General features: G+C 39.5%; 4 protein-coding genes across 6 annotated transcripts; 1 reads left to right on the top strand and 3 right to left on the bottom strand.

Moving 5' to 3' along the window:
* The first annotated feature begins 20 nt into the window (after positions 1-20).
* On the top strand, positions 21-9,735 carry dlst (dihydrolipoamide S-succinyltransferase). 2 transcript variants are annotated; one of them, XM_027023726.3, is made up of 15 exons: positions 21-178; positions 2,495-2,528; positions 2,668-2,707; positions 2,821-2,882; positions 4,138-4,212; positions 4,301-4,356; positions 4,507-4,615; positions 4,818-5,009; positions 5,337-5,416; positions 5,594-5,691; positions 6,714-6,844; positions 7,436-7,509; positions 7,870-7,953; positions 8,479-8,646; positions 8,777-9,735. In XM_027023726.3, exons 1-15 carry the CDS (start codon positions 116-118, stop codon positions 8,909-8,911), a joined length of 1,401 nt encoding a protein of 466 aa, XP_026879527.2. In that variant the 5' UTR covers positions 21-115; the 3' UTR covers positions 8,912-9,735. The 2 variants fall into 2 exon arrangements, with proteins under 2 accessions (XP_026879527.2, XP_026879529.2); XM_027023728.3 differs by having other exon boundaries at positions 22-178; positions 4,851-5,009.
* Positions 9,736-10,523: 788 nt separating this feature from the next.
* On the bottom strand, positions 10,524-20,454 carry rps6kl1 (ribosomal protein S6 kinase-like 1). 2 transcript variants are annotated; one of them, XM_027015366.3, is made up of 12 exons: positions 20,362-20,454; positions 19,296-19,389; positions 18,812-19,121; positions 17,449-17,573; positions 15,195-15,287; positions 14,316-14,363; positions 13,663-13,795; positions 12,142-13,476; positions 11,702-11,791; positions 11,465-11,547; positions 11,078-11,173; positions 10,524-10,941 (listed from the first exon to the last, which is right to left on the bottom strand). In XM_027015366.3, exons 3-12 carry the CDS (start codon positions 19,092-19,094, stop codon positions 10,831-10,833), a joined length of 2,397 nt encoding a protein of 798 aa, XP_026871167.2. In that variant the 5' UTR covers positions 19,095-19,121; positions 19,296-19,389; positions 20,362-20,454; the 3' UTR covers positions 10,524-10,830. The 2 variants fall into 2 exon arrangements, 1 of the variants encoding a protein (XP_026871167.2); XR_014125697.1 differs by lacking the exons at positions 10,524-10,941; positions 11,078-11,173 and adding an exon at positions 11,881-11,964 and having other exon boundaries at positions 11,526-11,547.
* A 1,091-nt stretch (positions 20,455-21,545) lies between these two features.
* Positions 21,546-23,547, bottom strand: olfm4.2 (olfactomedin 4, tandem duplicate 2). Its single transcript, XM_027015368.3, has 5 exons — positions 23,494-23,547; positions 23,242-23,409; positions 22,920-23,132; positions 22,622-22,766; positions 21,546-22,351 (listed from the first exon to the last, which is right to left on the bottom strand). The coding sequence occupies exons 1-5, from the start codon at positions 23,545-23,547 to the stop codon at positions 21,546-21,548; spliced, it is 1,386 nt and encodes a 461-aa protein (XP_026871169.2).
* A 1,745-nt stretch (positions 23,548-25,292) lies between these two features.
* Positions 25,293-27,343, bottom strand: olfm4.1 (olfactomedin 4, tandem duplicate 1). The gene is made up of 5 exons (XM_027015365.2): positions 27,290-27,343; positions 27,032-27,193; positions 26,726-26,938; positions 26,243-26,390; positions 25,293-26,125 (listed from the first exon to the last, which is right to left on the bottom strand). Exons 1-5 carry the CDS (start codon positions 27,341-27,343, stop codon positions 25,293-25,295), a joined length of 1,410 nt encoding a protein of 469 aa, XP_026871166.2.
* Positions 27,344-27,824: the final 481 nt, after the last annotated feature.

The raw sequence follows: 27,824 nt of genomic DNA, 5'->3' as shown, positions 1-27,824 counted from the left end.
TTACGTTTTCTTATGCGCTTCCTGCTTTTTGCTGGGCTTGGGAGGTCCTTCTTTGGGATCTATTGGTGGAAGAAGGGGGTTCAGTTGGGTGCAGATCGCTGTCAGTGTAACCGATATGTTATCCCACTCCCGGTGTCTCACACGTTTTTTTGGTCGTTCGATCTCTGCCCTTCGGCAGGTACGTAGTTAGCTCCCATCGAGCAGTTGCCGCCGCCTTCTTCAAGTTTTGGTCACATTACTACGACCGTTACGCCATTGCTAAGATAGGCCTCACTGCAAACCAAGGACAGCATGTCCCGGGTTCACTTAACGAAGCTGACTTTGGTAGCAATTGCCCTTTAGCTACACGTGAAAGTTATTGGCAGTGGAGTATCGCCTTATTTAGTTGGTTGATAGAGCTGCTGTTGGGTTACTAGCTAGCTAACCTAGGGTAGCTATAAGAGTGCATGGCGGTCGAGGTTTGCTGTGAGGTCATTTGAAGAAATGTGTAGAGTGCTAACCATTAGCGTTAGCTTGCTCTCGGCATTATCAGCCAGTGAACCTGCCCGTAAAGTCCCATTTATGTTCAGCGAGCGAGAACATGTTAAGTAGAACATTAATTTGGCAAGCCAAGTATGTCCCTATACTGCCTTGTGTTCAGTACTTCCAGTGTGATACAACGTTGCGCAATTAGCTTTAGTGATGGTGACAGTAGTTGGATAGGTTAACTCGCTAGCTATGCTAGCTAACTATGGCGAACTGGATGTTTTTAAGTAATCTTCGCACGTTAGCCTATATTAGAATGTCCTATGCAAGTTATGTTTGAGTTTAAAGTCCAAATTGTGATTATTTCATTTCATTCTTATAGGCCTCAAAGTTCCACCTTTTCACCTCAGTGACGTTGCATTTGAGCTATCTCGGACACAGATTTGTTTAAAAAAATCTTGCCGTGTTTGTAACTGAAAGTGACGGATAGTGTCACTTCTGTTTGCTTCATTTGCGTTTGGGCATTGCTGTCAACTTGCTGAGAGTCCTTTCCACTTAGGCACCACTTCTAAATCCACTTATTTGGCTACCCAATCAGTATGGTCAACAAACCTTTGCTGCTAAGTGAAATGCTATTTCTCTATAGCAATTTTGCCTTTTTAAAATATGTAATATATTCACAACAATTGTTATTTGAACTTTGACAACAGCTATCATGTATCCAAGGCCAAATGTCTCAAGTGTAGATGAAATATTATGTAGTGTGCTAACCATTAGTTAGCTTGCAATCAGCATCTTGTATTATCTTGTAAGCCTGACAGAGGTGTATGACTTTTTGGTTTAAATGAACTCGTTTTTTTAGCTAGAGGGTTTGTATGTTTACTGGTAGGTCTACTTTTTGTTTATATTGTTAAGAAAGTTTGAAGAAATCTCACTCAAGTGGCTGAGAGAACATGTTGGCTGAGAAAGTTAAATGTAGCATAGAGTTCCTTTCCCAGAGTTCAAAGTACATATAACTCCCATTGACTTTGTTTCTGCTAAATACTGTAAATCTGTTTTATGGTTGCAACAAAAGAAGTTTGTCTGCAGCAGCATCAATTCATTGTATTTTGTTTTAAAGTAAAGCCCAGTTTTTGTTCATTATGTTCATCTTGCACAAAAGCCTCTTTGTGCAAGACAGTGATAAAAGCATTTCTGCTAAATCTACAAAATATTCTAGCTTGGTTGGAGTTCAGTCAGTGTAGGGTTAATGTTGGGGGATTTTCTTGCTTGGTAAGGGGCTTCTCTGCATCCCAATCAATAAGAATATTTGTTGATGATAAATATTTGTGTGTTCTTAATGTCATTGTTTAACTGTAAGATTAGTTTGTTTTGCGGTAGGCTATACATTCCACATGACTGCTTATTGTTGATTGCAACAGGTTAAATAATCCATGAAGAGAGTACAATTAACAATTAATAAATAGGCCTATATAGCTGTTGAAAGACCTCTGGTGTAGTAAACATTGTGTTCAGATAAGTTGTTTTTCTTTTTCATAGCTTCATTTTTTATTGAAGCAACAGCTGCCATTAACGCTCTTAATGTTGAGCCCATTACTGATCAGGTGCTTAGTCACTGGAAACTCCCTGATTTCTGTTAGATAACAGAGCAAAAAATGTACTTGATCCACAAGGATCTGCTGTGGAAAAAGAAAAATGCATGCAGTGGTGGAATGAGTGGAAACCGTTGTATCCACGTCCTGCTGTAGGCTGTAATGGTGCTTGGAGTGGAATCCACTCTGCCGCTCACCCTTGAGTGGTTGATGGCAATTATTTGACAGCTGTAGACTTAGCGCCTGTGTTAATTTATTTGCCAGTATTGCATCTTAATTGCATAAGACAATACCATCGTTACTTCAGTGTCTAATCTTTAATGTACTGCTTTGTAAGAAGTGTTTAGCGAAGGTCTTAATGTGTTTTTTGTTGTTTGGATGGTGGTTTTTGTGGGGTTTTCTTTGTTCTTTATGTAATATTTTACATTTTTTTATAGGGTAATAATGTATTAGCAAGACGAGCTGCTTCAGGTGAGTTTCTGAGTACTGTACATTAAATTTTCACCATAATTCAGGATACATTCTTGAAGGTGTGCATTTTCACAAATACAATGTTTGCCTTTGGTTGTGATACTAACCAAATCCCTTATGAATTGTTCTTGGGTTTCAGGCATATCAGCTTCTCCATGTGTCTCCATTAAGGACAGTCCGTAAGTACATCTTTTTTGTTTAGAACACTGAAATTTGAATTGTGATTTATGTGTGTACTTTGTCTAATTCTGTTATTTCACTTTTTTTTTTTACTTTGTACATTGTATTGTAGGAAATATGATGGCAGGCCCAGCATCTTTCAAATCAGATACTTCAAGACCACTGCTATACACAGTATGTTATTACTTATGCATTGCACATAGTTGTATTACCTAGACCTAGATTTTGGATGGGGATGGGCAAAGACTGATATTGGGGAGATGAAAGAAGAAAGTGTAGCATTTTTCTAGGGATCCTTGTTCTTGAATTGTCCAGTGGCCAATATTGTCTGCTCAGGTTCAACATGACAGTATTATCTAAGAGTTTTGTGTGGATAAAAATTTGTTCTGATTTTTAAAGTGTTTATTTTGCTTGTAAATTGTCTAACTTTTCACCTAAAATGTTTTTCCAGTTCTTGACAGTGAGGATATATTTATTTGTGTGTTTGTTTATTTACAAAACTGTTTGTTCTTTAAAGAATTTGGAAATTCTTTAGAAATTTAGTTTACTATTGACACACTAAAGGTATCTAATTGAGTTTACTACTATAAGTAAAAACCTTTTTGTTTCTGACAAACCATCTAAAATGTCATTTGTATGTTTTTGTTAGTGCATTATGGAGTAGTCTTGATTTGGCCAAGTTGTAGTCATCTACCCTTTAATTTACCAAGGACTACTACTAAATTGCTATCTTAAGTCAGGTCTGTAGATACTAAGATTGACTAATCTTAATAATTATCAGAAAATTGAGATTATGCCCTGTAAATGCTACATACATTAAAGGATCTGCAGAACGTCTGCATAGCTTGCATGTGCTCAATCTGCTCAGAAAGGCACACAAAATCTGTTAGCTAATGGATTTTGCTATTGCTTAGAAAACAAAACCAAAGTAATATTTGTGCAAATTTTTATTAATGCTACATACATATATATTAATTTAATATTAAACAATGTCATAAAACATAAAAGGAATTTTATGAACTTTAGAGGCTGGTCTTATTGCAAATGCTGGTGTGTGTTTATTCTGGCACTAGCCACTGCTTGTTATGTACTGTATATACTGCAGGTGTCCAGTTATATATTTTATGGATTTCAGTGTCAGGCTAAATTTGAAGATGGTTTTTAAAAATGCCAGTTAACAATGTCATAGCTTCTTAATTTCATAAACAGCTTACATTTAAAATGATTCATTCCACTGCTCATAACATGGAACTGCTTTAGTTTTGATTTTCTACATACCTTTGGGTAACTATATAGATATCCCACCCTTTTTACTGTCTTGTAGTCTTGAGTTTGATTAGCTTTCACAGTACAGGAATATTTTTGCTAATTGCTCAAAACAATGCTGTGCAGTGTGAGAATGCTATATTTGTATCTTCTCCCATTGCAGGAAATGAAGTTATTACAGTCAAAACGCCAGCCTTTGCTGAGTCTGTCACAGAGGGGGATGTGAGGTGGGAGAAAGGTATAAAGGCTTCATCTGCTCACACCTTTTTAAATATTGATAGTTGCTATTAGCCTGTTTTAATTTCGTATTACCTCTTCTCTTCTAGCTGTTGGGGACAGGGTCAAAGAGGATGAGGTGGTTTGTGAAATCGAGACTGATAAGGTGAGGAAGAAATGGCTGTGTTAGTTTTCAAGAGTACCCTAAAAATAATTATAGCTGAAGAAACGTTTCAGCAGACAAGGCCTCTGTGATCCCACAGAAGGTCTCTTTGAGGTGTTAGATTATTACATGCTTCATCTTGTGTGTCTGCAGACCTCAGTCCAGGTGCCCTCCCCTGCTGCAGGAGTGATCGAGGAGCTTCTGGTTCCTGATGGAGGCAAAGTGGAGGGAGGCACTCCCCTGTTCAAGCTAAGAAAAGGAGGTTAGTACATGAGGAAGTGGAAATGTTCAAGAGGTCTCCTACATAATTGTTTTGTTATATCTAAAATGCATGTGTGTGTGATTTTATATTCATCTTACCAGAAAGATAATTTGAGGTAAGCGGCTAAGGAAAAAACATACAAAACCCACACGGAAAATACTGAGACGTGTGTGTGTGTGTGTGTGTGTGTGTGTGTGTGAAGTTGAATCTTGCACTGTGGTTTCTCACTCCTCAGATGGCCCTGCCATGCCAACCACTACACCTCCTTCAGCAACAGAGGCCACTGCAGCACCTCTTCCTCCCCCTCCCCCTGCTCCTGCTGCAGTGGGACCCATCCCCACCACCATGCCCCCGGTGCCACCAGTGCCCACACAACCTATCACCTCCAAGCCAGGTGAGCCAAACCACATGGGAGAGCAGTGCTGCAGGCCATTCTTCACAAAAGGAGCAGCTTCAGCCTACGACTAAATGCACTCACTTAAACCGGCTAAGAGAGACTTAACATCTTTTTAGCAAAATCTGGTTTTAAAAAATGTGCATTAAGCAAAAGATGTTGGCTCATATTACAGATATTGACCAATTTGCTTTTTCATGAGAGGCCCACTGATGGTCACACTTCAGTTATTTGTAATCAAATAAAGAGTATGTTTTTTGATGAAATGCAACATTTCAGGATAGCTGAAGAAATACTGAAGGAAGTTATTCTGTTATTTTGCTGAAGTTTCAGCTATCAAACCTACTGCAGCTCCTGCTCCTGCTGCCACAGACATTGCCGCAAAGGCGGGCCGGTCGGAGCACAGGGTAAGTGCGCTCAGGACACGGGGAGAGCTACCATTGCACACGGGGAGAGCTGCCATTGCACACGCTGATGTACACGTCATTGACTTGACAGCAATAAAAAGCTGAAGGTGGATTTGGTTACATATAACTTTATAAACCACTGCATTCAAATGTTTTCCCATTCTCTTTGCACTGCAGGTTAAGATGAACCGTATGAGGTTAAGGATCGCTCAAAGGCTCAAGGAAGCTCAGAACACTTGTGCTATGTTGACAACTTTCAATGAGGTGGACATGAGGTCAGATTTACTACCAGTTCTGCTTTTATTTTAAAGGGACAGTTGACCACAGAGAGGGTTCTATCAATAATGCAGAGAGAAGTTTTTTGTAACGGTGCACTAAAAATCCTTTCGTTTCCCAAACCTGATTAGAACCTCAGCAATGCTAACGCAAATGGTTATAGATTGGAATCTGTCCTACAGGAAGAGCTTTTGGAAACCTGATGCCCACTTAAAGCATGGAATGTAAATATTTGGTACTAATGTCGGTAAAAACAAAGATAAGATTTAGGTAAAACATGGTTTATTAATTTACAAGGAAACGTTAATGTCCTCGACCTGCCTCCCTAGCTCCAGAAGATGACACTTTGAGGATTTCTCCCTGGCGCAAATGGGTGGTGTCAGCTTTCTTTTGCTCATGGGTTTCGCGTTCGTGCAAATCTAGTTGGCATTGATGGGATGGAGGAAGACTCTGCAGGCCAGGGTTAGTCTAGAGGAGAAGGAACCCACCCGGTCAGGGGCCAAGATCATCTGGCGGCCTTTCCCCTGAGAGCGGCCCTCAGAGAGCACGCCGCCTGCAACGTTATGGGCTTTTATGACGAGCCAATAAGATTTGAGGGGTTTGGAAAATGAAGATTTTTATCTCGTCTTCTCTCCTTTCTCGGAGAGCGTGTGTCTTGGGACAGTGCTAATTCTGTTAGCGGAGAAACCCTAGAGCCTGAGCGGAGTTGGAGACAGGAAAACAGACAATTAAAAAGAGCTGTGCATGTGCCCCGTTTTTATCATCCACTCAGAGCATTGTCAATAAAACCCCTGTATGACTTCAAGGTTGTAGTTTCTAGAGGAAATGTAGCATTTCTGCCAGTATCAATCATTGAGCTACTTATCACATCTGTGTCTTGTTCATTTTCCTCAAATAAAATGTTCCTTCTTAGTGCCAATAAATTTTGAGTGATGTGGTAAGAACTGTTTTTAATGATTGGCATTTTGTCTCTGCTGTCCTCTTCTTTGCTAAGTTTGTCCTCTCTTGTCCCTGCCTGTAGCAACATCACAGAGATGCGGAAGGTGCATAAAGACCCTTTCCTGAAGAAACACGGAGTCAAGCTGGGCTTCATGTCTGCATTTGTGAAAGCCGCTGCATACGCTTTAGTAGACCAGCCAGCTGTGAATGCTGGTACGTCCCCTAACCCCCAGCCACTCGTGCTTTTGATCACCACTTCAGAATCTACTCGTAGCAACGTGTGTGGTTACCACAGTCGTGCATTTTAAGTCCAAGATCACGATTTACAGGCTACCTTCCCCCCCCCCCCACTTCCTTCAGAACCACAGAAGCCTGGCCTACATAGACTACCCACAGCTAACTACATTTAAAGCTTAGAAAGTCTACATGTACTTCAGGTAAAAGGGCCAGAGGTTTCTCACTCATGAGTTTTATCTGATCGTTTGGTTTTCTTGAATGTAGTAGCCAGACCTGTTAAAAATGTTTGTGTTTGTTTGGAAAGATCACTAATCAGTTAATTGTACAACCTAGGCCTGCTAAGGAGCAAGAATATCACAAACATGAGCGTGTTAAGTCGCAAAAGAAGGAAACTAGAGTTTAAAATTGCATTAAGTCGTATAGTACAAATGGGAGTATAAAATAATATTAGGGTAATATTAAGGTTTTTATGCTCACTACTCACTGCGGAACTTAAAATGGCAATGATTAGCTATTGAAAGTAGGTTTACTCTGGAATTGTTTTTACCATTCATTCATTTATTTTAGTTATTGATGACACAACCAAAGAGATAGTGTACCGGGATTACGTGGATATCAGTGTGGCAGTAGCAACACCAAAGGTAAATTCTAGAGCTGGCCTCTTTATCCTCATAACAATAATTTGGTAACAAATATCACTAGGACATTCCATATCTAATTGCATGAAGTGTAAAGTAAATAAGTGCATTTAGTCAAAGTGGGTAATCTTACTCTTGTAACTGAGAATGAATATGATGCATTTATACAGTAATGCATTTATAACCCCTTTTAGTACAAATGACTCCTAGTTTGGTGTGGGACCCTCAGGCACTAACATGCAGGAGATGATGTTTGGAAGCCCTCTTTTTCTGTCTTGTATAGAGAGCCCTGGAGAACCATATATGCTATGCAATTTAGAACCCATGAATCCATCTGTGTCCTTCCTCCTGACTTCCTCTCAGGGACTAGTGGTGCCAGTAATCAGAGGGGTGGAGGGAATGAATTTTGCTGACATTGAAAAAACCATCCACGAGCTAGGAGAAAAGGTATGAGTCTACTCATCAGAAGCTGAATATTTCACATGCGCGACACGGTTCGCTTGTCATGGTTAGATTTTAGCCATTTTCAATCCATCTAATTTTGTACTCTTGCTGCATTTTGTACCATTGACCAGACTAAGCTGAGTACACGCATAGTACACAAACATAATGTGAACAGGACTCCAGTATGGGCTGTAAATGGAACAGCTAACCAGAAACATTTATTTAAAGGTAGTTAACCTATATGACCTAAATTAATGGTGGTTGTTATAATTTTTTTTGCCAAGCTATGGCAAGTGAAGGGGTTGGAAAATAGACCACCTACCTTCAGAAAAGCAGCTTCTGAAAAACAAGCGGTTTAGGCCTCTGGCTATGCCCTTTAGGGCTCCAGCATGGAAAGTAACACATTTAAAATGTTCTTTTCCTTTCTCTTTTTTAAATCTAGTCATTTGCGTGTATTGAGTGTACATATAATTGGTGCGTGCTTTGTAGAATTTGGGTGCTGTCTGAACGAAGGTTTGTATTGCACAGGCTCGTAAGAACGAGCTGGCGGTGGAGGACATGGATGGGGGAACGTTCACCATCAGTAACGGCGGAGTGTTCGGCTCCCTCTTCGGCACACCCATCATCAACCCTCCACAGTCTGCCATTCTGGGCATGCATGGCATCTTCGACAGGCCGGTGGCTGTTGGGGGGAAGGTGAGAAATGGGCTCAGCGGCAGGCCTTCGTGTCACGGCATCCTTTGGTGGTTTGCATACTGCTCAGTTTCTCCCGTCGGTGCCTTTCACACTGTTCAACTCTGTCTTCTCTTCCCCTCTCTGTCCGCAGGTGGAGGTCAGACCTATGATGTATGTGGCTCTGACCTATGACCATCGACTGGTCGACGGCAGAGAGGCAGTCACCTTCCTCCGCAAGATCAAGTCTGTGGTGGAGGACCCCAGGGTGCTGCTCCTGGACATGTAACATGGGGTCTTCAACAAACGCACAAGAACAACTGAAATCATTCAGAATATAAAACGAGTCCTCATCTCACACAGAGTGCATACTACCGCCCGATATTCCTTACTACATATGATTTACTGTGTTGGTTAACTAGGGAAAGAACACTTTTTGCCATTTGGAAATTGAAGGGTTAATTCACTTGAAAACAAATGAAGGAAAGGAGTTTAAATTGCATGGGCCAGACCAATAGAAAGATGATATTGTAATATGTTCTCAGCTGGGGTTCTTTTCTTGTTAGCACAAAGGTTGTCAAGTGCTTTTGCAATTTTTAAATTATACATATATAATATGTATAATTAAGTTAAAACTTTGTCCATTTGCATTTTTTCAATGGCAAAACAAGTGATTGTACACAGTATATGGTATATTTTCAAATTCTCTATGTAAAAAGAGAATTTGAAGAAGTTGTAATCCATCAAATAAACATCAATTCAGAAACGTCCGTTATGTACAAGATCTCAAGGTGGCTTTTTTTTGTACACTTTGATAAATGCAGAAAATTTGCAGTCTGCCCCCCCAAACAATTTTGAGATTAGTTTCATTCAATATCTAAGGAAAGGCATTTGTTTATGATGTGTAAAGAAACAAATATTAATAGAGGAAAAAGGTTTTTAAACTAAAAATAAAGAAAATGACTTTTTGTCTTGTCATAATGTTATCTGGATCAGCCTAGGTGCTGCACACACATGGCTTGTATTATGAGGAACATCTAGGTGGGAGTGTGGGCAAGATGTATGTAACTAATGTAGCACTGGTGAATATGAAAGTAAAAAAAAGTTATCAGACCAATGTCTCATCTTTGACTTCATAAACAAGACAGGATGTGATTCATTTGTACATATGCTGAGAGGGTTTTGTGGTAATACCACTGCCTGACTTCAGGACTTTGTTTATCAAATAAAAAATTAGAATATTTATATAGCTCTTTTTACAACAGACGTTGTCACAAAGCTGCGTTACAAATATCCCAGTGCAAGCACCCAGTGAGCAGGCCAAGGGTGACAGTGGCAAGAAAAATCTCCCTAGAGCATGAGGAAGAAACCTTGAGAGGAACCAAGACTCAAGGGGGGGGGGCATCCTCCTCTGACTACCTCACTGTTCAGTCACTTTTAACTGAATGGTCTGTTGAAGAACATGTATAAATATTAAAATGAGCAGAGTAGAGGAGAATCAAGAAGAAACATTTGGTAACATGAAAATTAGCTAATGCATACAGTATAGTAACAAATGTTTAATATCTGAGACACCTGTCTTTTTAGATGCTGACAAACCAATCAAAAGTAGTTGTTTTATTAATTTACCTAACTGAAATTACAGAAGAACATGCGTGTTGTCCAAAATATCAATCAGGAAGATTAGCATTACATTTCATGCTTGGAAAACATGGTCAAATGCACTGGTTATACTGGTAATATTGCATGTTGCTTGTACATGTCATACAAAAGTGCAATAATATTTTAATGCCCAAGATGTAAGTACAGTCTACAGTAAATAATAATTACCCATTACTGTTACTGTTAAAGTTGCCTGGATTTCAGTTAGTTTCATTAAGAACCACAGAAATGTCTGAAGACATGGTGTAAACAATCTTTTAATGCTGCAGAAATCCAGAATTTCTTCAATATACTGTGGGTGACTTAAAACCGTTTACATTTATGTAGTATTAAGCTGATGATCTTCAGTTTATGAAGGAGGCTGGCAGGGGAACGTTGATGCTCCATGTTGTCCACCACCAGGTGGCGGTAGAGGTGTATCCATGAAGCGAGTCTTTTTATGAACCATTTTTATGTACCACAGTTGCTTCAGCAATCTCCGGTGTTTTGACTGTGTTCAAATACTTCATTAGGTTTTTAGATGTCACTCCTTCCCATTGGTGTCTGTTAGCTACCAAGTGTGTGCCAAGGAACAAAATTAAAGAAGGGGTGACACTTAATGTCACTCACACCTCCGCCCCCGGAGCCCAGGCGATAGCCAGCGTCGTACTGCAGAAGCTGCGGCACAAAAACAGGACATGCAGAGAGTTTATTGGCTTACAAACCAAGAAACGCCCATGCTTTCCAGCTAAATGAGTTATCGTTTCCCTGCTTGGGAAAAGCCGAGCAGAGTGGCCTCTGTGAGCAGGGTTACCTCTGTGAGCAGGGAGGAAGCTGCAGCACTCAGGTGGTCTGGAATGAGCAGTTGGGTATGTGGTTGCACTCCTGTAGGATGGCACTGCCAGAGAGGCTGGTACCATAAAAAAGTGGGCAAGCAGACTTAAAGGACTTTTTTTCTCAGGTTCTGAATAATTGTGTCAAGAAAAATGACCAGGGTCCTTTAAAACTGAGCAAGGTCATAAGGGTCATAAGTGAAAATCCAATTCTCTATAGTTACAGAACAGGGTAACACCTGACTGTGATCAAATCCATAGGCCAGATATCACTGATTTAGTCTTGAATCAAAGTTTTAAAAAGTATCCATGTCATAATTCATTTATAAGGTTATTTCACTCTAAGGAACCAAAGAGACTCTGCTTACCATTCCAGTAAGAAGCTCAAACAGTAATGCTCCCAAACTCCACCAGTCACAGGCTTCTGTGATTTTGGAGACTCCCCCAATTTCTGCTCCAGGAATGATGTAATGTACATATTACTGAGGTTTAATTATATACTTTAATAATGTACATATGTAGATATATAAAGTACATAAAATATGTATATCATTCAATGAAACCTTACAATTAAGATTGTATTCCTTGTGCTTGTGCATACTTGCCTGGTGCGCAGTACATTTGTTCCAGAGCCTTACGGCTGATTTCAGACTGAACCTCCGTCCACTGTCCAAAGTATGTCAGACACACCTTTCCTGTTCAGAATAAATCTCATTTAGTTTAGCTATGGATAGTTCATCCTGTTGGTCAAACTTGTGCTGGGTATATTTTAATGACCCCTCACACAAGTCATTAAGAGCAGGGGTTTTCAGCTCCAGTCCTGTGAAGCCACTGCCCTGGACACCTTCAGGTTTCAGGTCTGCCCTGCCTGATCCAAGACACAAAGGGCTTATGAACTCAAACAGGTGTGTTGGGGAGGAGGTAAAACTTCCCAGGACTGTAGATGAGAACCCTTGATTATGATAAAAATGCAAAAATATAAAGATTTCTTCACATCTAGTAGGTTTATTTCCTTTTTTGACAAAATGTACAGTAATACACTCACCATTGCTACTGAGCAGGATGTTCCTGGGGTTGAGATCCTGACAGACAATGCCTTGCTCATGAAGGCTCTCAAGGGCCAGTAAGATCTGTGCACCCCATATTCGTACCTCTCCCTCAGGGAGACCCCATCGGGCCTGATGAACCGTACCACTAAAGCTCCTTGTCCCAAGTTGGGGCCGGTGAAAGCAATTGTCAGCATCTCTAAGCTGCTCCAAAGACTGTCTCTCCTCTCTGAAGTGCCCATGAAAAGAGCCACCAGTGTTGGCTGCAGGAGGATCGGAGAGAAGTCCCCTACTTGGTTCTCTGCAAAGAAGGCTAAGGAATTCCCTGCTTTCCTCTCCACCCTCCACAAGCTCTCTCTGCACCTCCTTCACATCCTTTCCTGTACTGTTCAACTGTGGAGCCATGTTCACAAAGTCTAAGGGCAAACTTAAAGGTGATAAACATTTGGGTTCCAGTGGAGAAACCAAGGCTGGTTGAGAATTTCCTGAGCTCAAGCTCACCACAAATTGAGAGCTCTCAGAATCAACTACAGTTTGGGAGTTACATATAGTATGTACACAAGTAATGTCCGCTTGACTTTGGCTCTGCAGTGGTAAATGTAGAGTGTTGGGAACTATACGCACTTTCTGTGTGAGGACATTGACAGTGCTACAGAGGATTGGCTGTGTGGCTTCACCGAATAAAGAGCGCAGAGTGATCTGAGGTACACCGTTGATCCCAAGAATATCTGAATTAGACTCTGTGGCTGTTAAACTCTTTTGGTCCTGAGTGGGTTTAGCAGCATTCCAGGCTCTGTCAATGTCTAAGTTGGAGTCGACCCGCTCAATGCGGACGTCGTTTCCTAAAAGGTCAGTGGTCACGTTGAGTGGATCTCGAGTATCCACTATCACACAGGGATGAACGGGAAGTGGTGAATTATCCTGAGATGCAAGACAGTTATGCTGACCATTAGTTGGGGCACGGGAAAAAGTATTCATCTTAACTGCACAGGAATTTGAGGATTTTTCTTGCTGAAGCTCAACCTGTTCCAATCTGGAATTGTGCAGACATCCTGTTTCCTCACAATAGGAGTGGGTCCCGCAGCTCTCCAGCTGATGTTGAATCTCATTCCAAAAAGCCGGTGAATCCGGGTCCAAACTTTCCGAATGGTCCCTTCCAAGAAGTGTGTCCATGCCACATTCGTCCTCTCCATTCAGGTGGCTGAGCTGGCTCAGCATAGGAGATGTGTAGGTGGTCTTCAGTTGGTACCTGTGCTGCTTGGGGCTAAAGCATTCTGGATGTTCTTTGGCTACCTTGCTCCTGACTCTGTACAGTTTGGAGAAGAGCCTACACCCTAAAATGTGACAAACATAATTCCTGTTGGTGCTTGAACACAGTTAAATCTAATTAAATTCAGCTTTTTGCCTAATTACAGCCCAAGCAATCGAACATTAATTTGAAAACATACATTTGCAAAATGTATCTATTAGCAGTGTATCAACATGCTTTCTTCTTTAGCATGGGATTTTATGTGACTCACCTTGAACATGTTCTAGATGCAAGAACACAGAGTCCTCACTGATGTAATACCTCAGAAGCTTCACCATGAAAGGAACACCCTGAGGAATGATGGTGGGCCGCTCTCGACTCTCCCAGCTAGACTTGGGCAAGCTCTAGAGGAGAGTATAAATCATGCATGTAAACTCTGATATGCATGTGACTGTCTTGGATACAATTTCTCTCTCTCATATTATATATATATATATATATATATATATATATATATATATATATATATATATATATATATATATATATATATATATATCAGTGCACCTGAGGAATAAATACTGACATGTGGATGTCCTTTAAAGATAGAAGTAATAAAACAAGCCAGTGAATAATATAATAATAAAAAATACATTTTAGAGGATAATTAAAATCAGCATCTTAAAAAAAATACAAGTCACCTCTTATTTCCAAGCATTGCCTGCAGTTTTTGGCAACATGCAAAATCTTGTTTCTGTTTTTAGAAAGATGAGAGGCTTTAAAATAAGAGGTCCAAGAGCTTTTAACTGGATCGATGTTTACAGCTCATTGGGTAAGAGAAGACCTGAGAGTATTCCCATTGATGTTATCAGCCTTCTGGCTAGAGTTCTAGCATTAGGACATGACTGTTAGCTACGTACCTACCTTAATCACAAACGTCTCCTTGCTAATGAGGTTTTGAACAGTCAGAACCTACAAACAGAAACACTAATACAGCTTTAGGATATCAAGTGTGACATTCTGGACAGTTTATATCATATACAAAAATGTGTGCACACACACACACACACCATAAAAACTAAGGTGGAAGAAGTATTTTTCCAAGTTGAATTTGAAAACATTCTTAGATGTACCACATTCTGCATTTGCTCAATAGATCCATATGACACAAGCAGTATTTTCTAAAACTACATATTAGTTTTAGTCCTAGTTATGGTCCATGGTGTTTGTGACCAGGGGTCCCTGACAGTCTAACTAGCCATGTGCTCAATGTTAAGGCAAACAAATCTCCCTCTCATTATGTACAGGTAGTTGGTCCTCAGTACACATACATAAAGCACTCTCTCCAAATATGGTGACGTGCTTGAAAGTGTTGGGTGGAATGCATTTCAAGATGCAGGTGTGGCAGACGTAAACAGATCTGACTTCATCATGGCCAAGGTCACTTAGAGAAACATGTGTAGAATGAAACCAAATCAAGAAACAAGGATGATCGGTTATTTGCTATCATTCAAGCCCCATACACTTGCAATGTAATAAACTGACTCACCTTGTGAAAATAAGATTAGTTTGCACTTTGAATGGCTGAAATTATCATTTGTTTACATTCCAGAACTCAAGACTGGAGTCTCGCGTGACACCACTTTAGCAGTGTCACTTCTGTTTTTCTTGACAAAGCTTTCACAAAACATTATTTTTAGAAAATAACTTCCATGCTTCGTTTCACACCACAACACACACTTGGCATACAGACATACGGAAGCGTTATTAGCCAGAAATAACAAATACAGTCGCTGTCCTTACCTTATCAATAACCCCCACAACTTTACACATCTCCAGATCCTCCACTGGTGAGCTGAGATGTCTGATAGACCTAAATCTTAGGCTGCTGTATCCCTGGTGGTCAAAAATACCATCACCGTTGTTGCAGAATCAAAGCTGTTGTAGCTTGTAAATTACCTCAAAGCCACCTCCCTACGTTAATATATTCAAAACGCAGCAGGCATCTTGAAATTACACATTTACAGTACTTGACAGGCACACTTATCCAGAGTGACTTACATATTGATCAGTATGACAATACATGCACTGCCTGGGAATCAACCCCATGACCTGGTTGTTACTAGAACCAGGCTCTACCTGCTGTAACAGGTGAGCTACAGGAGCTTGTACAACATGAGAGAGTTGTGAGTAAAGTGAAGGAGAAAAGGTTGTGCTATTGCTTTGTGCACTCCAAAGAGGAAGAGACAGGCATCTCAGACATATGAATTTGGCTGTGGGCTAAAGAGAAAAAGTACAGATGAGGCTAAATTCCATCGTTAGACCTATGTGTTTGTTTGTGTGTGTGTGTGTGTGTGTGTGTGTGTGTGTGTGTATATGAACAGAAACACTAATACAGCTTTAGGATATCAAGTGTGACATTCTGGACCATTTAATATCACATAAAAAAAGTTTGTGAATCCTTTAGAAGTTTCTATTTCTGCATACATTTTACCTAAAACTTCATCCGATTGTCACACAAGTGCTAAAAGTAGATAAAGAGAATGAATGCAACAACTGAGACATAAATATAAATATCTGGCATTTATTTATAGAGGAAAATGATCCAATATTACATATCTGTGAGTGACAAAAGTGAGAAACTTTGCTTTCAGCTCCCTTGTGCAGCAATAATTACAACTAAATGTTTCCGGTAATTTTTGATTAGTCCTGCACATCAACTTGGAGGAATTTTAGCCCATTTCTCCATACAAAACAGCTTCAACTCAGCCATGTTGGTGGGTTTCTTCCAATTAACTGTTTGCTTCAGGTCCACAACATTTCTACTGGATTAAGGTCAGGACTTTGACTTGGCCATTAAAAAACCTTAACTTTATTCTTCTTTTGGTAGAACGACTTGTGTGCTTAGGGCCATCGTCTTGCTGCATGACTCACGTTCTCTTGAGATTCAGCTCACAGATAGATAACCTGATATTTTCATTTAGAATTTTCTGGTATAATTCGGAATTCATTGTTTCATCAATCATGGCAAGTCGTCCTGGCCTAGATGCAGCAAAACAGGCCCAATCATGATACTACCACTACTGTGTATTCACCGAAGGGATGAGGTTTTTATGCTGGAATGCAGTGTTTTCCTTTCTCCAAACATAATTCTTATTTAAACCAAAAACATACATTTTGGTCTCATCCATCCACAAAACATTGTTCCAATAGCCTTCTGGCTTGTTTGTGTGATCTTTAACAAATTGCAAACAGGCAACAATGTTCTTTTTGGAAATCAATGGCTTTCTTCTTGCAACTGTGCCATGCACACCATTGTTGTTCAGTGTTATCCTGATGGGGGACTCATGAACATTAACCTTAGCCAAATGTGAGAAATGCCTTTAGTTGCTTTTGAAGCTAACCTGGGTTCCTTTGTGACCTCACAGACCTATTACATGCCTTGCTCTTGACATGATCTTTGTTGGCCAAACACTCATGAGGAGGGTAATAATGGTCTTGAATTTCTTCCATTTGTACAAAATACGTCTGCCTGTGGATTGGTGGAGTCCAAACTCTTTAGAGATGGTTTTGTAACCTTTTCCAACCTGATGAACATCAACAACTCTTCTTCTGAGGTCCTCAGAAATCTCCTTTGATTGTGCCATGATACACTTTCAGAAATGTGTTGTGAAGATCAGACTCTGATAGATCCCATTTCTTTAAATAAAACAGGGTGCCCACTCACGCCTGACTGTCATCCCCTAGATTGACAACACCTGACTAAAATTTCATCTTCAAATTATCTGCTAATCCTAAAGGTCCACATACTTTTTCCCCTCACAGATATTTAATATTGGATCATTTTCCTCAATAAATAAATGATGGAATCAAAACTTTTCATATTATTTGTTTGATGTGGTTCTCTTTATCTACTTTTAGGATTGTATGACAATCTGATGAAGTTTTAGTTTATACATACATATACACATTATATATATATACACACACACACACACACACACACACACACACACACACACACACACACACACATACATACATATATATCCTTTACCCCTAATTGTGTGCTGCCTTTGCTGAGGTTACTTTGCAGATGAGAGTTGAAGATCTCTTCTGCTCTCTTCAGATACTGAGCGGTCTTCCGCTTCACAGCCTCCCGCCTCTCTTTGTTTGGATCCACTAAAAGATAGAGGAGAAAGGTTCAAATCCTCATCTTCTCCCTGTGTTGAAGTGCATCACTCATACTAAGGCTCAAGTAAAAAAAAAATAAAAAAATCAATAAATAAAATAAAACAAAACAAATTATAAAAGGCTACTGCTGACGAAACAACCAGTGGTTCGCTGTTCACAACCAGTGGTTCGCTGGTTGGAACACAGAACAGAACATAGTGCAATCAGGAAGAAGACATGTAGCTACTACCACACTTTGCTTAGTTTTAGGAAAATGCCAACACCTTATCAGCACCTCTATAGCAGTTAGACTACAAGACTTCTCACAGTCACACACTTCTGAAAAGAACAAACTGTTAAAGCAAAGTGAAACAACTTGCCTACTTTCCATGTTCAGTATGAAGCTACCCTTGCCAACAAGAAACCTTTACAAAGCCTAATGAGTTCTTACAATGCTTTGTTTTGATCAGCCCTCACTGACAACTTGCTGGAAGACAGTGTAAAAGTGATGGGGCAGGGATACCCTACCTAATGGAAACCTTAGACTTTTTTTTTTTTTCAATGCTACATCAACTACACACAACTGTACCTTTATTTCAATGCTACATCAACTATACCTTTGACTACTGAGGAGAGGATAAAATATTCTATACACATGAACAGAATGTACTAAAAAGCTGGTTTCACAGGTTCTCAGACTGCTTCTACTTAAGAAAGGACTGAGCAGAATCCTTGAGCAGAAGTCAATTCAACAAACTGAACTAAGGAACATGACCAACGATGTACCTTCTGAAGTGCCTCCTCCAGGCACACAAAAAAGACATGGAATGTTTTCCAAGGTTGTAATATTTATGTTTTTGTTTGTTCACATTTTCTCAAACTAGATTCTCAACTAATAATTATATTTTGTTCTTTTCTGACAGCTACTGTAGATTTCATTATTGTATCAAACTGCCCTCATATATGACAAGTAATTCTGCCAAAGTAATTGTCATATTGTGATTTTTGACATACTGAGCCATACTGGAGACAAAGGAATAAAAAAAAAACATTGATGTTACGCTGATACGATCTGTAATTAAACTTTCTCTGGATGACATATGTTCAGAACTAGAGGCTTTATCTGTAGTGTTTAAACTTTAGCTCTTTGACAAAAGGGAGGTTGCAGGTTCTTTGAACCTTTTAATGCATTGAAATGTAATGTATTGAATTCACAAAAGCAAAGTGAAAGTAATACATGCTAGCACCTTGAACTCCATTTAGCAGCAGATCCACACCATTCTTGTAGTAGCTGAATGCAGCCTCGTAGTCCTCATTGACTTCCCTGTCCAGGGCCATGCGGATCTGCTTGGCTGCATCCACCAAGTAGTCTCTTTTAGACATGTCTGCCCCAAAGTCCTGACTGGAGCAACAGCCCACAGAATGGAGAAGAGGATATGTAGGTAGGGAAGGGTCCTTACGAAGAGCCACATGTCTGAGACGGGATCGCTCCTCCAAAAGTCTCCTTACTGCCCACAGCTCTACAGGCATCCTCTCTTCCTCCCTCCAGCCACACTGCTGTTATATTTGGAGTAAATTGCATTACATTGTAATATACAAATGAGAACTAATTTTAAACAATTTTAAAAGGAAATGTTAATTGAGTCAGCTAGAAAATAAGGATTCTGTCTCTCAATTTTTTCCAGATGGGTTTTTAAAGCCATAGTCAGTAAAGGTACTTGGAGGTCTTACCTTTGCCCTGGAGCTCCATCCCAAAAGTAAGGCAGGCTGAAGAGCAGTTACCTAATGCCTGATCTTCTCCAGCTATCCAAGACGGGTTGTCCACCTTTGAGCCACCAGAATGAATGAATGAAGTTATCAACACAACACCACAGTGTCAATGGTGTCACTGCAGTAACGCAGTAATCAGCAATGGAATTAGGAGGGTGACCGATGACTCAGGAGTCGTTAGACTAGTCAGACTGTCAAATTCTTAATTTTATACTGTCAGGAAGCAAAAATAAAAGAAGCAATGGCTTGTGGGAGGCATTGTTATGGACTGGCTACAGTGGCAAAGTTTTTTAAATAAGCAAACAAAAATACATATTGCCCCAGTATTCTAAACCAAAATTATAACAAATCTACAGTTCTCCACAAAATAATATTGAGTTTGTACGGTAAGCCCAATTTCCAACAGAGGGTGAAGCCAGCCATAAGTGATCAACATATATAACACCAATTTACCCCGATACCATGTCCTTCGATCTGGGCTACTCGGTTTCCGTTTGAGGTTCATTATTGTAACAATCAATGTGTAGCCTACACTGATACCTCATAGCAGTGTAGACTACATCGATAGCTAACTAATTTAGCTCATAGCAGATTGTGAGCGAGATATAATGAACCGTCTGCCTTAGGTCCCTGTCGAATTGTGTACACGGGTATCCTTTAGTTCCTCCAAACGAAAGAACTGGGAGAGGACTGCAATGAAGCCTCCACAACTGTCAAAACATTCAGCTCAACCCATTCACATATCCCCTCAAACAAGCGCGAAACAGCACATCACTCACCCAGTTTTCAGATTACTGAAACCACACCGAAAATCTTACACAACTGATAAATATTTTACCATTGGATAACTAGCTAGCTAACGTCACTTAAGTTACGCATTTCATATACAGAGGATTTTGTGAACTAAAACGCATCCGTTGTTTTAGATAGCTTATACTTCAAGACTATATATTCAAAGCATCGGTATCGAAACATTCTGTGATGGAGACAGATAAAGACCAAAGCGGTACGTAAGATTGCTTTTTACCTAAACTGAGATTTCCATGCCCTCATTGCCGCGCCCCTGCAACATTAGCCGTAGGAGGCTCGCACAGATATCACGGTCCGGAGGAACATCCACACTACACCCTACTGGATACTGGCGACGTCACCAACGAGGCCATTTGCGTTATAGCGCCCCCATGGGTGTAGGTTTTACAAAAAGAAAATTTGTCATATCGGTTACCCTTTTAGTTCCAACCATTGGCTACATATATACAGCGTATGGTTCCAATCCTAATCTAGCACCCCTCTCTCTCGAAACTTGGAGTACTTAACTGCAATTACCTATATATCTGTTCATATGTGAGTATAAATTTGCAATAAGTTTACCATAGCAAAGGAGGTTACAATAAGAGCCCTAATAAAGGACAGTGGTCAGACTGGTCAGATGTCCTGCTGTCAGATTGGAGAAGATCACATACACAATGACTGATTTAAAAAATACAAATTACTTTCACACATCACATATGATTATAAATTCCCATGAGAATCACACCTGAAGGCAAGAGCAAGTCACTTAAAGAATAGCAAGAAAGAGAGAGAGTAGTGTAATGGTATAGAATATCAGAGGTACAGGACCTCGTGGGAGTGGGTAATTACAGCATTAGCAGAGACCAGCTGGGTCCAGGAAGCAGGAGACCAGAGCGGGAGGGGGGAGTAATGGGCTTGGGTGTGTCAGGTTACATAAAATGCAGCCTAATCCGACAGAGAATCACATCTCATGTCCCACTGTCTCTGTCAACACCCCATCTTAATCAAGACCCTAGCATAAACATAGTATGTTCAAGTATACATATAACACCCACTACAATATACAATATATTAAGAGAAATGAATGACCATTTAAAAAGAAATAATGTTTGATTTAATTTGAGTGATTTGTTCAGTGATTTGACAGACCCCTTACCAATTAATGAGTGACCCAGTAATGAGTGCTCATTAAGATCATTAATCTATCATATTAAGTTTTCAGTGACTGGGTGCTCTTTGGCATCAAAAATGGGAAAATCAAGTAATGTAAACTGGTTTCAAAGATGCAGTGCATGAAATAATTTTATTACTGAATTGGTCTTAAATGACAACCTTACTTCTACATGCAATCAAACAGAGAATACACTGAAATTACATATTTAAAGTAATTTTTCAATCAAATCAATCGTCACATTATGGTTAGGCACTCTTGAACTTCACATTGTATGAGACATAATAACCATTATTGTACATGTAAAGTTTCTGATCTGTAGGGTTATAATCCAGGTTAACATAGAAACTCTGAAACTTTTCAAACGGAAGGCTTACATAGTTCTCCTTTCCTGTGTGGGTGTCATAAGCATAGAAGATCTCCTCTGTGTGGGTGTCTACCGATCTTGTAGCATAAAGGATGCCACAGATCATGAAGGCATTAGTCACAGACTGTTTGAATATGGTGGTCTCCCAAACCTCTGCCAGCGCAAATGATTCCTCATCTATCTTACCCAACACCAGTTTACCCCTTGACTCCTCTGTAGCATACGTTACCCATAATCCAGTCTCGTCGGCTGCAAAGTCTAAGTTCTGATCGGGTGAATAGTGGTAGGAGAATCTGTTGCTTGCCTTTGGCACCACCCTGTACACTGCTGTCTGTGTGGTCATATTGTACTTTGCCATGCTGAAAGGGTTTCTGTACTGATAATAAAAGGTGTTACCATGTACAATATAATTGTTACCTGTGCCCTGCCAGTCCTTTGCAGTATTTATATAGAGCTCATATGTTTTCATTGTTTGTCTCATGATCAGACTGTAGTAGTCTGCATAAACATGAATTCTTCTTAACTGTCTGTCAGAATAAGCATAGTACCAGTACATCTGCTCAAAACCAGGCAGTGGCTTAGAATCTTTTCCCCATCCTCCATAATTGTAGTTAGAGGCCAGGTTGGCATTCAACTGACTAACTACAGGTTTGCCAACTCTTAGAATGCCTCCATGCTTGCAGGAACCTGAAAAGAAAAGTAAAAGCAGGGATGTTAATATATTCACTATGACTTGGTGCTATAGCACAAATAAATGCTTCTTAGTGAATATTGGGAAATACTATATAATTTGTTTAGTATTTTTTCTTATAGATTTAATTAGAGCCATAGCAAAAAGTATTCCAAAATAACATATAATGCAAAACAGGAGTGTTACAACAGACCTGAAATATCTGTGTAAATAAAAAAGTGAAGGTTTGTACTAAATTAACATTTTAGATGACACAAGAATATTACCAATTTCTGCATTTGAGAAGTTTTCCTGTCTATCCTGGCATTTCTCCAGCTTCTTTTGGAGTTTGGCAAACTCAATGCGGATGACCTCTAAGTTGCTCTTGTCATAGCTTTCCAGCTGATCCACAATCAAGCTCATATTGCGAATCTTAAAAAAAAGTAATAGATACAGAGCAGTGAAAGCTGCCTACCTTATGTAGGGATCACACTTAGAATTTTTTGAGATGCAAGTTGTACATTTACTTGATATGTCGTGCTCGGTCATTAGGGATCTTTCAGGTTCATTTGAAATGATTGATACCTCAATGTAAAGGCTATCAAAGGCTGGGGAAGAGGAGTTGAGGGATGTCTTCAGCTGTGTGACCAGTGCCTCAAATTCCCGCAGCTCGATCCTCAGGAGCTCAAACTCCAGTTTGATATACTTGTCAGGCCCACTTTCCAGTACCTCCACACGGCCAGTCAGGTTCTTGAGCTCCTCAAGAAGAATAACCAGCTGGCCTTTGAAAATATTGAGCTGCGAGGAAGGAAAGAACATTTACAGCATATGCTCCTTCATATATCCAAAATTTAAAATTTGCAAAATTGACCAGCGTATTTTCAGCAGTGTGTACTACAGAAAGTACCTTGTTAATATGGAGCTCCACATCAGCAGCTAGCTTATTCGAAGATACTTCCGCATTCCCAACACGGTCCGCAGGGAATGTAGTGTCGGGCAGGTACACATGGCAGATGCACTGCCCAGACTCTCCCACTGTGGCCGTGACGTTCCCAGAGCCCCAGTCCTCCATCGGCTGAAAAGAGAAGAAAATAAATAAATAAAAGGTGGAAGATCAAATTTAAAATAAACAGTTTCATTTTTTTGAATCAAGCATTACCAGCCATGCATAAGTTGGACTGGCAAACAAGAGGAGCAGAAGAAAATGGTGCATTGTGTCTTAGGCTTTCTCTACTGAGTGGCTCCAGCTGAGCCGAGTCATCGGCCTTTAAAGGTCAAGGTATCAGGAACACCTTAAACACCTGTCTCATTCTCATGCTTATTGCTGACTGACAGTCCCTATAAAGATTTCAAACTAACCTTGGGTGGGTATGCATTCATGTTTGCTTACTATGTTGAGAGTTAATAAGGCAATACTAATTAACGCTTTATTGGTAGACAAGGGAAGTAAGAAAATGGCAACATGTGGTAGATGATAGATTGATGATACACGAGAAAATACACTGCATGGAGAGCCTGGTGCAGTAATCAAAATTCATATTGTAATCTTAGGCTGACCTTGTCTGAAATATACGAAAGGGCACTTTTTGGTGATGGCCACACCTGGTTCAATATAGCAAACTCATCTGGATAAAAAAAACAAAACAAAACAAAAAACTATCCCTGTGTAAAGATGCTGTAAAGGAGTGTTGGTTTGTTATGGAGAAAATGTTCACCATCATGACGTCTCTTTGTGCTAACATAACAACATGTTTTCAGTAGTTCAAAGTTTGAGATGGTTGCTGATTTATGTCATATAATCACAAAATACTGCTCGATATTCACACAACTCATTTCATCAGTTCAGAAATTACAAGTTGTTGTAACTAACATATTTCATTTCACTTTTTTAAAAAGCCATTTATGTTTTATTAAACTCTTCTAGTTCTGTGTCAAAATGTGTGTGGAAATGATAACTGATAGCATTTCAGGACATTTGAGAAGGAGCTAGAGAGCTAGGGATTTTAACATTGCAACCCTCACAGAATCCTTATGTAATGATAAACATCTTGGTATATGTGCAGCCAGCAATGAAATTAAAATGTAAAAAGTTGCAAGATTTAATTAGTAATTAATAATTAATAATTATTTCTCCTTATGAAAAGTAACCAAAGTATACATTGCATAGACATTTAAATAATGTATTCTGTAGATAATAACAAAAAAAAAATACAGCCTATTTTCTCAAATGTATTCTTAACCTACAAACAATGCTTGGCAGAGGTGCTCAGCCATGCTGCTGGAGATCCACTGCCCTGAAGGATTTATACTCAAGCCTAAAATAGATCAGGTTTATGAAGGTATTCAGCATAAACTGAATTTATTATGCATTTATTATGCATTTGAAATGTGTTAGTCCGAGCATTTGGCATTCTCAGTGAATTAATTGTCTATTTTAGGATTTTGCAGAAACTCCTACAAAGATTAATTTTTGATTTCCAAATGCTCTGAAGATCACAGGAAATTAATTTTGGTGAGTCATTTTCTGCTTATACAAAATAATTCCTGTTTAGAAAATTCTACATGCATTTTTATTTATACATTGAATTACTGATGTAATAAACAGGTTTATCCCAACCATAATCTGACCTCTCATTATAATTCACAACACACATCACAAGCTCTAACTCAGAAGAAGCCAGCTACATATAAGGTATGACCTAGCTTGGTTTGAAAATATATCTTAGTTTTAAGAATGATGATGTATGTGTGCATTTAAAGTGCATAGGAGTGTTTATTTATCATTGGATTAATAACAGTAAACAAGAACATTGATAAGTGTACAATGACAAGATTCACCATGGTATACTGCTCAAAGGATTTTATTAATAAGACTGAAATGCAATATATTACATTTTAGTGTTCTGTGTCTTTATAGAACATATACACCAAAAACCACATGCATTTTCAGTTGTACTTTCAGATCAATAGCTGTGGTTTATTAGAGATATTCTGCTTGAACCAAATATGATAGCTGACATAATAACCTTTATTGTACATGTAGAGTTTCTGATCAGTGGGGTTGTAATCTAGGTACACATAGGTATCCTGGAACTTCTCAAATGGTATACTAACATGGCTCTCTTTTCTCGTGTGGGTGTTATAAGTGTAAAAAATCTCCTCTGTTTTAATATCCACAGATCTGGTAGCATAAAGAACACCACATACCATAAAGGTATTGCCCACAGATGGTTTGTAGACACTAGTCTCCCACACTTCCTTTAAAGCAAATGATTCCTCATCTATCTTACCCAACACCAGTTTACCCCTTGACTCCTCTGTAGCATACGTTACCCATAATCCAGTCTCATCAGCTGCAAAGTCTAAGTTCTGATTGGGTGAATAGTGGTAGGAGAATCTGTTGCTTGCCTTTGGCACCACCCTGTACACTGCGGTCTGTGTGGTCATATTGTACTTTGCCATGCTGAAAGGGTTTCTGTACTGATAATAAAAGGTGTTACCATGTACAATATAATTGTTACCTGTGCCCTGCCAGTCCTTTGCAGTATTTATATAGAGCTCATATGTTTTCGTTGCTTGTCTCATGATCAGTCTGTAATAGTCTGCATAAAGACTGAAACTCTTAACCAGCGTATCAGAGAAACCAGCATACCAGTACATATTTTCAGAGCCAGATCGTGGGTTTGAATCTTTACCCCACCCTCCATATTGATAGCCTGCATTCAGGTGTGCATTCAGCTGGCTAATGATTGGCTTACTGAGTCTTGAGATGCCACCATGGTTACAAGATCCTAGAAAAAAAAATACATTCATAATAAAACAAAAGCATAGTAATGAATTTAACTGTTCAAAAAATATAAATTCAGCCTATATTTAGAATAAGATATTTTAAGATATTTTAGCCTCACCTATATTAGGATTGAAGATTTCATTGTGTTGTCTCTCACATTCTTCTAGTTTCTGCTGAAGCTTGATATATTCTCTACGTGTCACCAGTAGCAGGTTCTTGTCATATGTGGTTTCCAGTTGAGTCAGCACAACAATCATAGAGGTGATCTGTACACAGAAGAGAAGAGAAGAGAAGAGAAGAGAAGAGAAGAGAAGAGAAGAGAAGAGAAGAGAAGAGAACACTTAACACTGTGGGAACAAACAAAAATAAACACCAGAACATGTGAAAACAAAACAAAAATAATCAACGGAACATGTGAAAACAAAATAAAGGCTGCAAAATACACAGAGCTGCTGTTACAGGCTGCCATTTGCATGGGACCATCTTGAACTCATGTATGTTTTCAACAGCCCCTCAAGTTGTGGACAGTCTCATTACAGAGCTTGCATTTCCTTTATAGAGAACACCTAATAATTATGGTTAGGTTTAGGGTCGGTTTTACCTCTTTGCGGATGCCGATGAGCACAGTAGAAGAAACCTCAAGGGATGTCTGAAGCTCTAAACTCAGGGCTTCTATCTGCTTGATCTGTATCTTCAACTCCTGTATTTGCAGCTCATTGTAGGAGTCAGGGTTATTTTCCATCTGCTTGATTAGCGTTGTGAGGTTGACAACCTTCTCACTGTAGATGGTATGTTTGCTCTCGAACATCTCAACCTGAAATTAGAGGAAGACTCTGAAAACCGAATGATCCATGTACGTACTGTGGGGCACAGATCATTCAGGTTTCAGGGTCAGTGTCTTCCATACCTTGCTGATCTCCATTTCTAACTTGTGGTTGATCTGCACCATGGTCTGCTCCAGGAGCACCAGCTCTTTCATGGGGAATGTGCTGTCTGGCAGGAAGGAGTCACAGGAGCACTGCTCACTGGGACCCAGAGTCTCATTCCTCTCAGTCCAGAGATCCACAGGCTTTATGGAACCAGTTTTAACAATCATTTTAACAATAATTTTTTTAAATACTACATCATTGTTCTAAAGAAAAGGAGGAACTGATTAATAACTTACCCCAAAAGCGATGGTGGAACTTAGGAAAATGAACCAGAAAAGTGTGGCGATCATTCTCAGGTAGGTTTTTCTGTGACAGAGGTCCAGAGCATGAGGGCTTTTAAAGGATGCTCATCAAGAAAATCATCACCTGGCCTCTTCTCACAGTTACTTACTAAGAGCTAAGATCTGCATGCATCCTTGGAATTACTTATGTAATAAACTTTATGTCCTGCAAACATTGTAACCAGCAAGTAAAGGATACAGGTGCAGGTTTTTCTCGGCTTTCTATAATCTGATCTGATCACACTGCAAAGAAAAGAGTTGACTGACATTTGCTTCAGTCCTATAAAACACAACACCTAAAAGCTGCTTACCTTTCTGAAGACACAATCAACAAGTGATAAACACATTAATAAGTTAATGCTACTTTAATAAGTGAATATAAATGTGTTCTAAAAAAAGAGAATACTATATACTAGAACAGAACACAGAATACTAGTAACCCTAAGAGAGATGGTGCTGAAGGATTTGCTTTATTGCTGTGAACATATTT

This window comes from Electrophorus electricus, chromosome 10, assembly GCF_041902795.1.
Source record: "Electrophorus electricus isolate QZ-2024a chromosome 10, ASM4190279v1, whole genome shotgun sequence".
Taxonomy (NCBI): Eukaryota; Metazoa; Chordata; class Actinopteri; order Gymnotiformes; family Gymnotidae; genus Electrophorus; species Electrophorus electricus.
The sequence above is the reverse complement of the archived record's forward strand: the minus strand, read 5'-3'. Positions and strand labels throughout refer to the sequence as shown.

What these genes read in the sequence shown, in the direction of transcription:
- dlst (XM_027023726.3), top strand. Translation starts at nt 116, where the DNA reads ATGTTATCCCACTCCCGGTGTCTCACACGTTTTTTTGGTCGTTCGATC. An exon ending in CAAGACCACTGCTATACACA is followed by an intron (nt 2,883 to 4,137) that starts GTATGTTATTAC and finishes CTCCCATTGCAG; the next exon opens with GAAATGAAGTTATTACAGTC. An exon ending in GGATGTGAGGTGGGAGAAAG is followed by an intron (nt 4,213 to 4,300) that starts GTATAAAGGCTT and finishes CTTCTCTTCTAG; the next exon opens with CTGTTGGGGACAGGGTCAAA.
- rps6kl1 (XM_027015366.3), bottom strand. Translation starts at nt 19,094, where the DNA reads ATGCCTGTAGAGCTGTGGGCAGTAAGGAGACTTTTGGAGGAGCGATCC. An exon ending in GCTGCTAAATGGAGTTCAAG is followed by an intron (nt 17,574 to 18,811) that starts GTGCTAGCATGT and finishes TCTATCTTTTAG; the next exon opens with TGGATCCAAACAAAGAGAGG. An exon ending in CATCCTGCTCAGTAGCAATG is followed by an intron (nt 11,792 to 12,141) that starts GTGAGTGTATTA and finishes TATTCTGAACAG; the next exon opens with GAAAGGTGTGTCTGACATAC.
- olfm4.2 (XM_027015368.3), bottom strand. Translation starts at nt 23,547, where the DNA reads ATGCACCATTTTCTTCTGCTCCTCTTGTTTGCCAGTCCAACTTATGCA. An exon ending in GTCCAACTTATGCATGGCTG is followed by an intron (nt 23,410 to 23,493) that starts GTAATGCTTGAT and finishes TTCTCTTTTCAG; the next exon opens with CCGATGGAGGACTGGGGCTC. An exon ending in TTGATAGCCTTTACATTGAG is followed by an intron (nt 22,767 to 22,919) that starts GTATCAATCATT and finishes CTTTTTTTTAAG; the next exon opens with ATTCGCAATATGAGCTTGAT.
- olfm4.1 (XM_027015365.2), bottom strand. Translation starts at nt 27,343, where the DNA reads ATGATCGCCACACTTTTCTGGTTCATTTTCCTAAGTTCCACCATCGCT. An exon ending in TAGAAATGGAGATCAGCAAG is followed by an intron (nt 26,939 to 27,031) that starts GTATGGAAGACA and finishes CTCTAATTTCAG; the next exon opens with GTTGAGATGTTCGAGAGCAA. An exon ending in TCATCGGCATCCGCAAAGAG is followed by an intron (nt 26,391 to 26,725) that starts GTAAAACCGACC and finishes TTCTGTGTACAG; the next exon opens with ATCACCTCTATGATTGTTGT.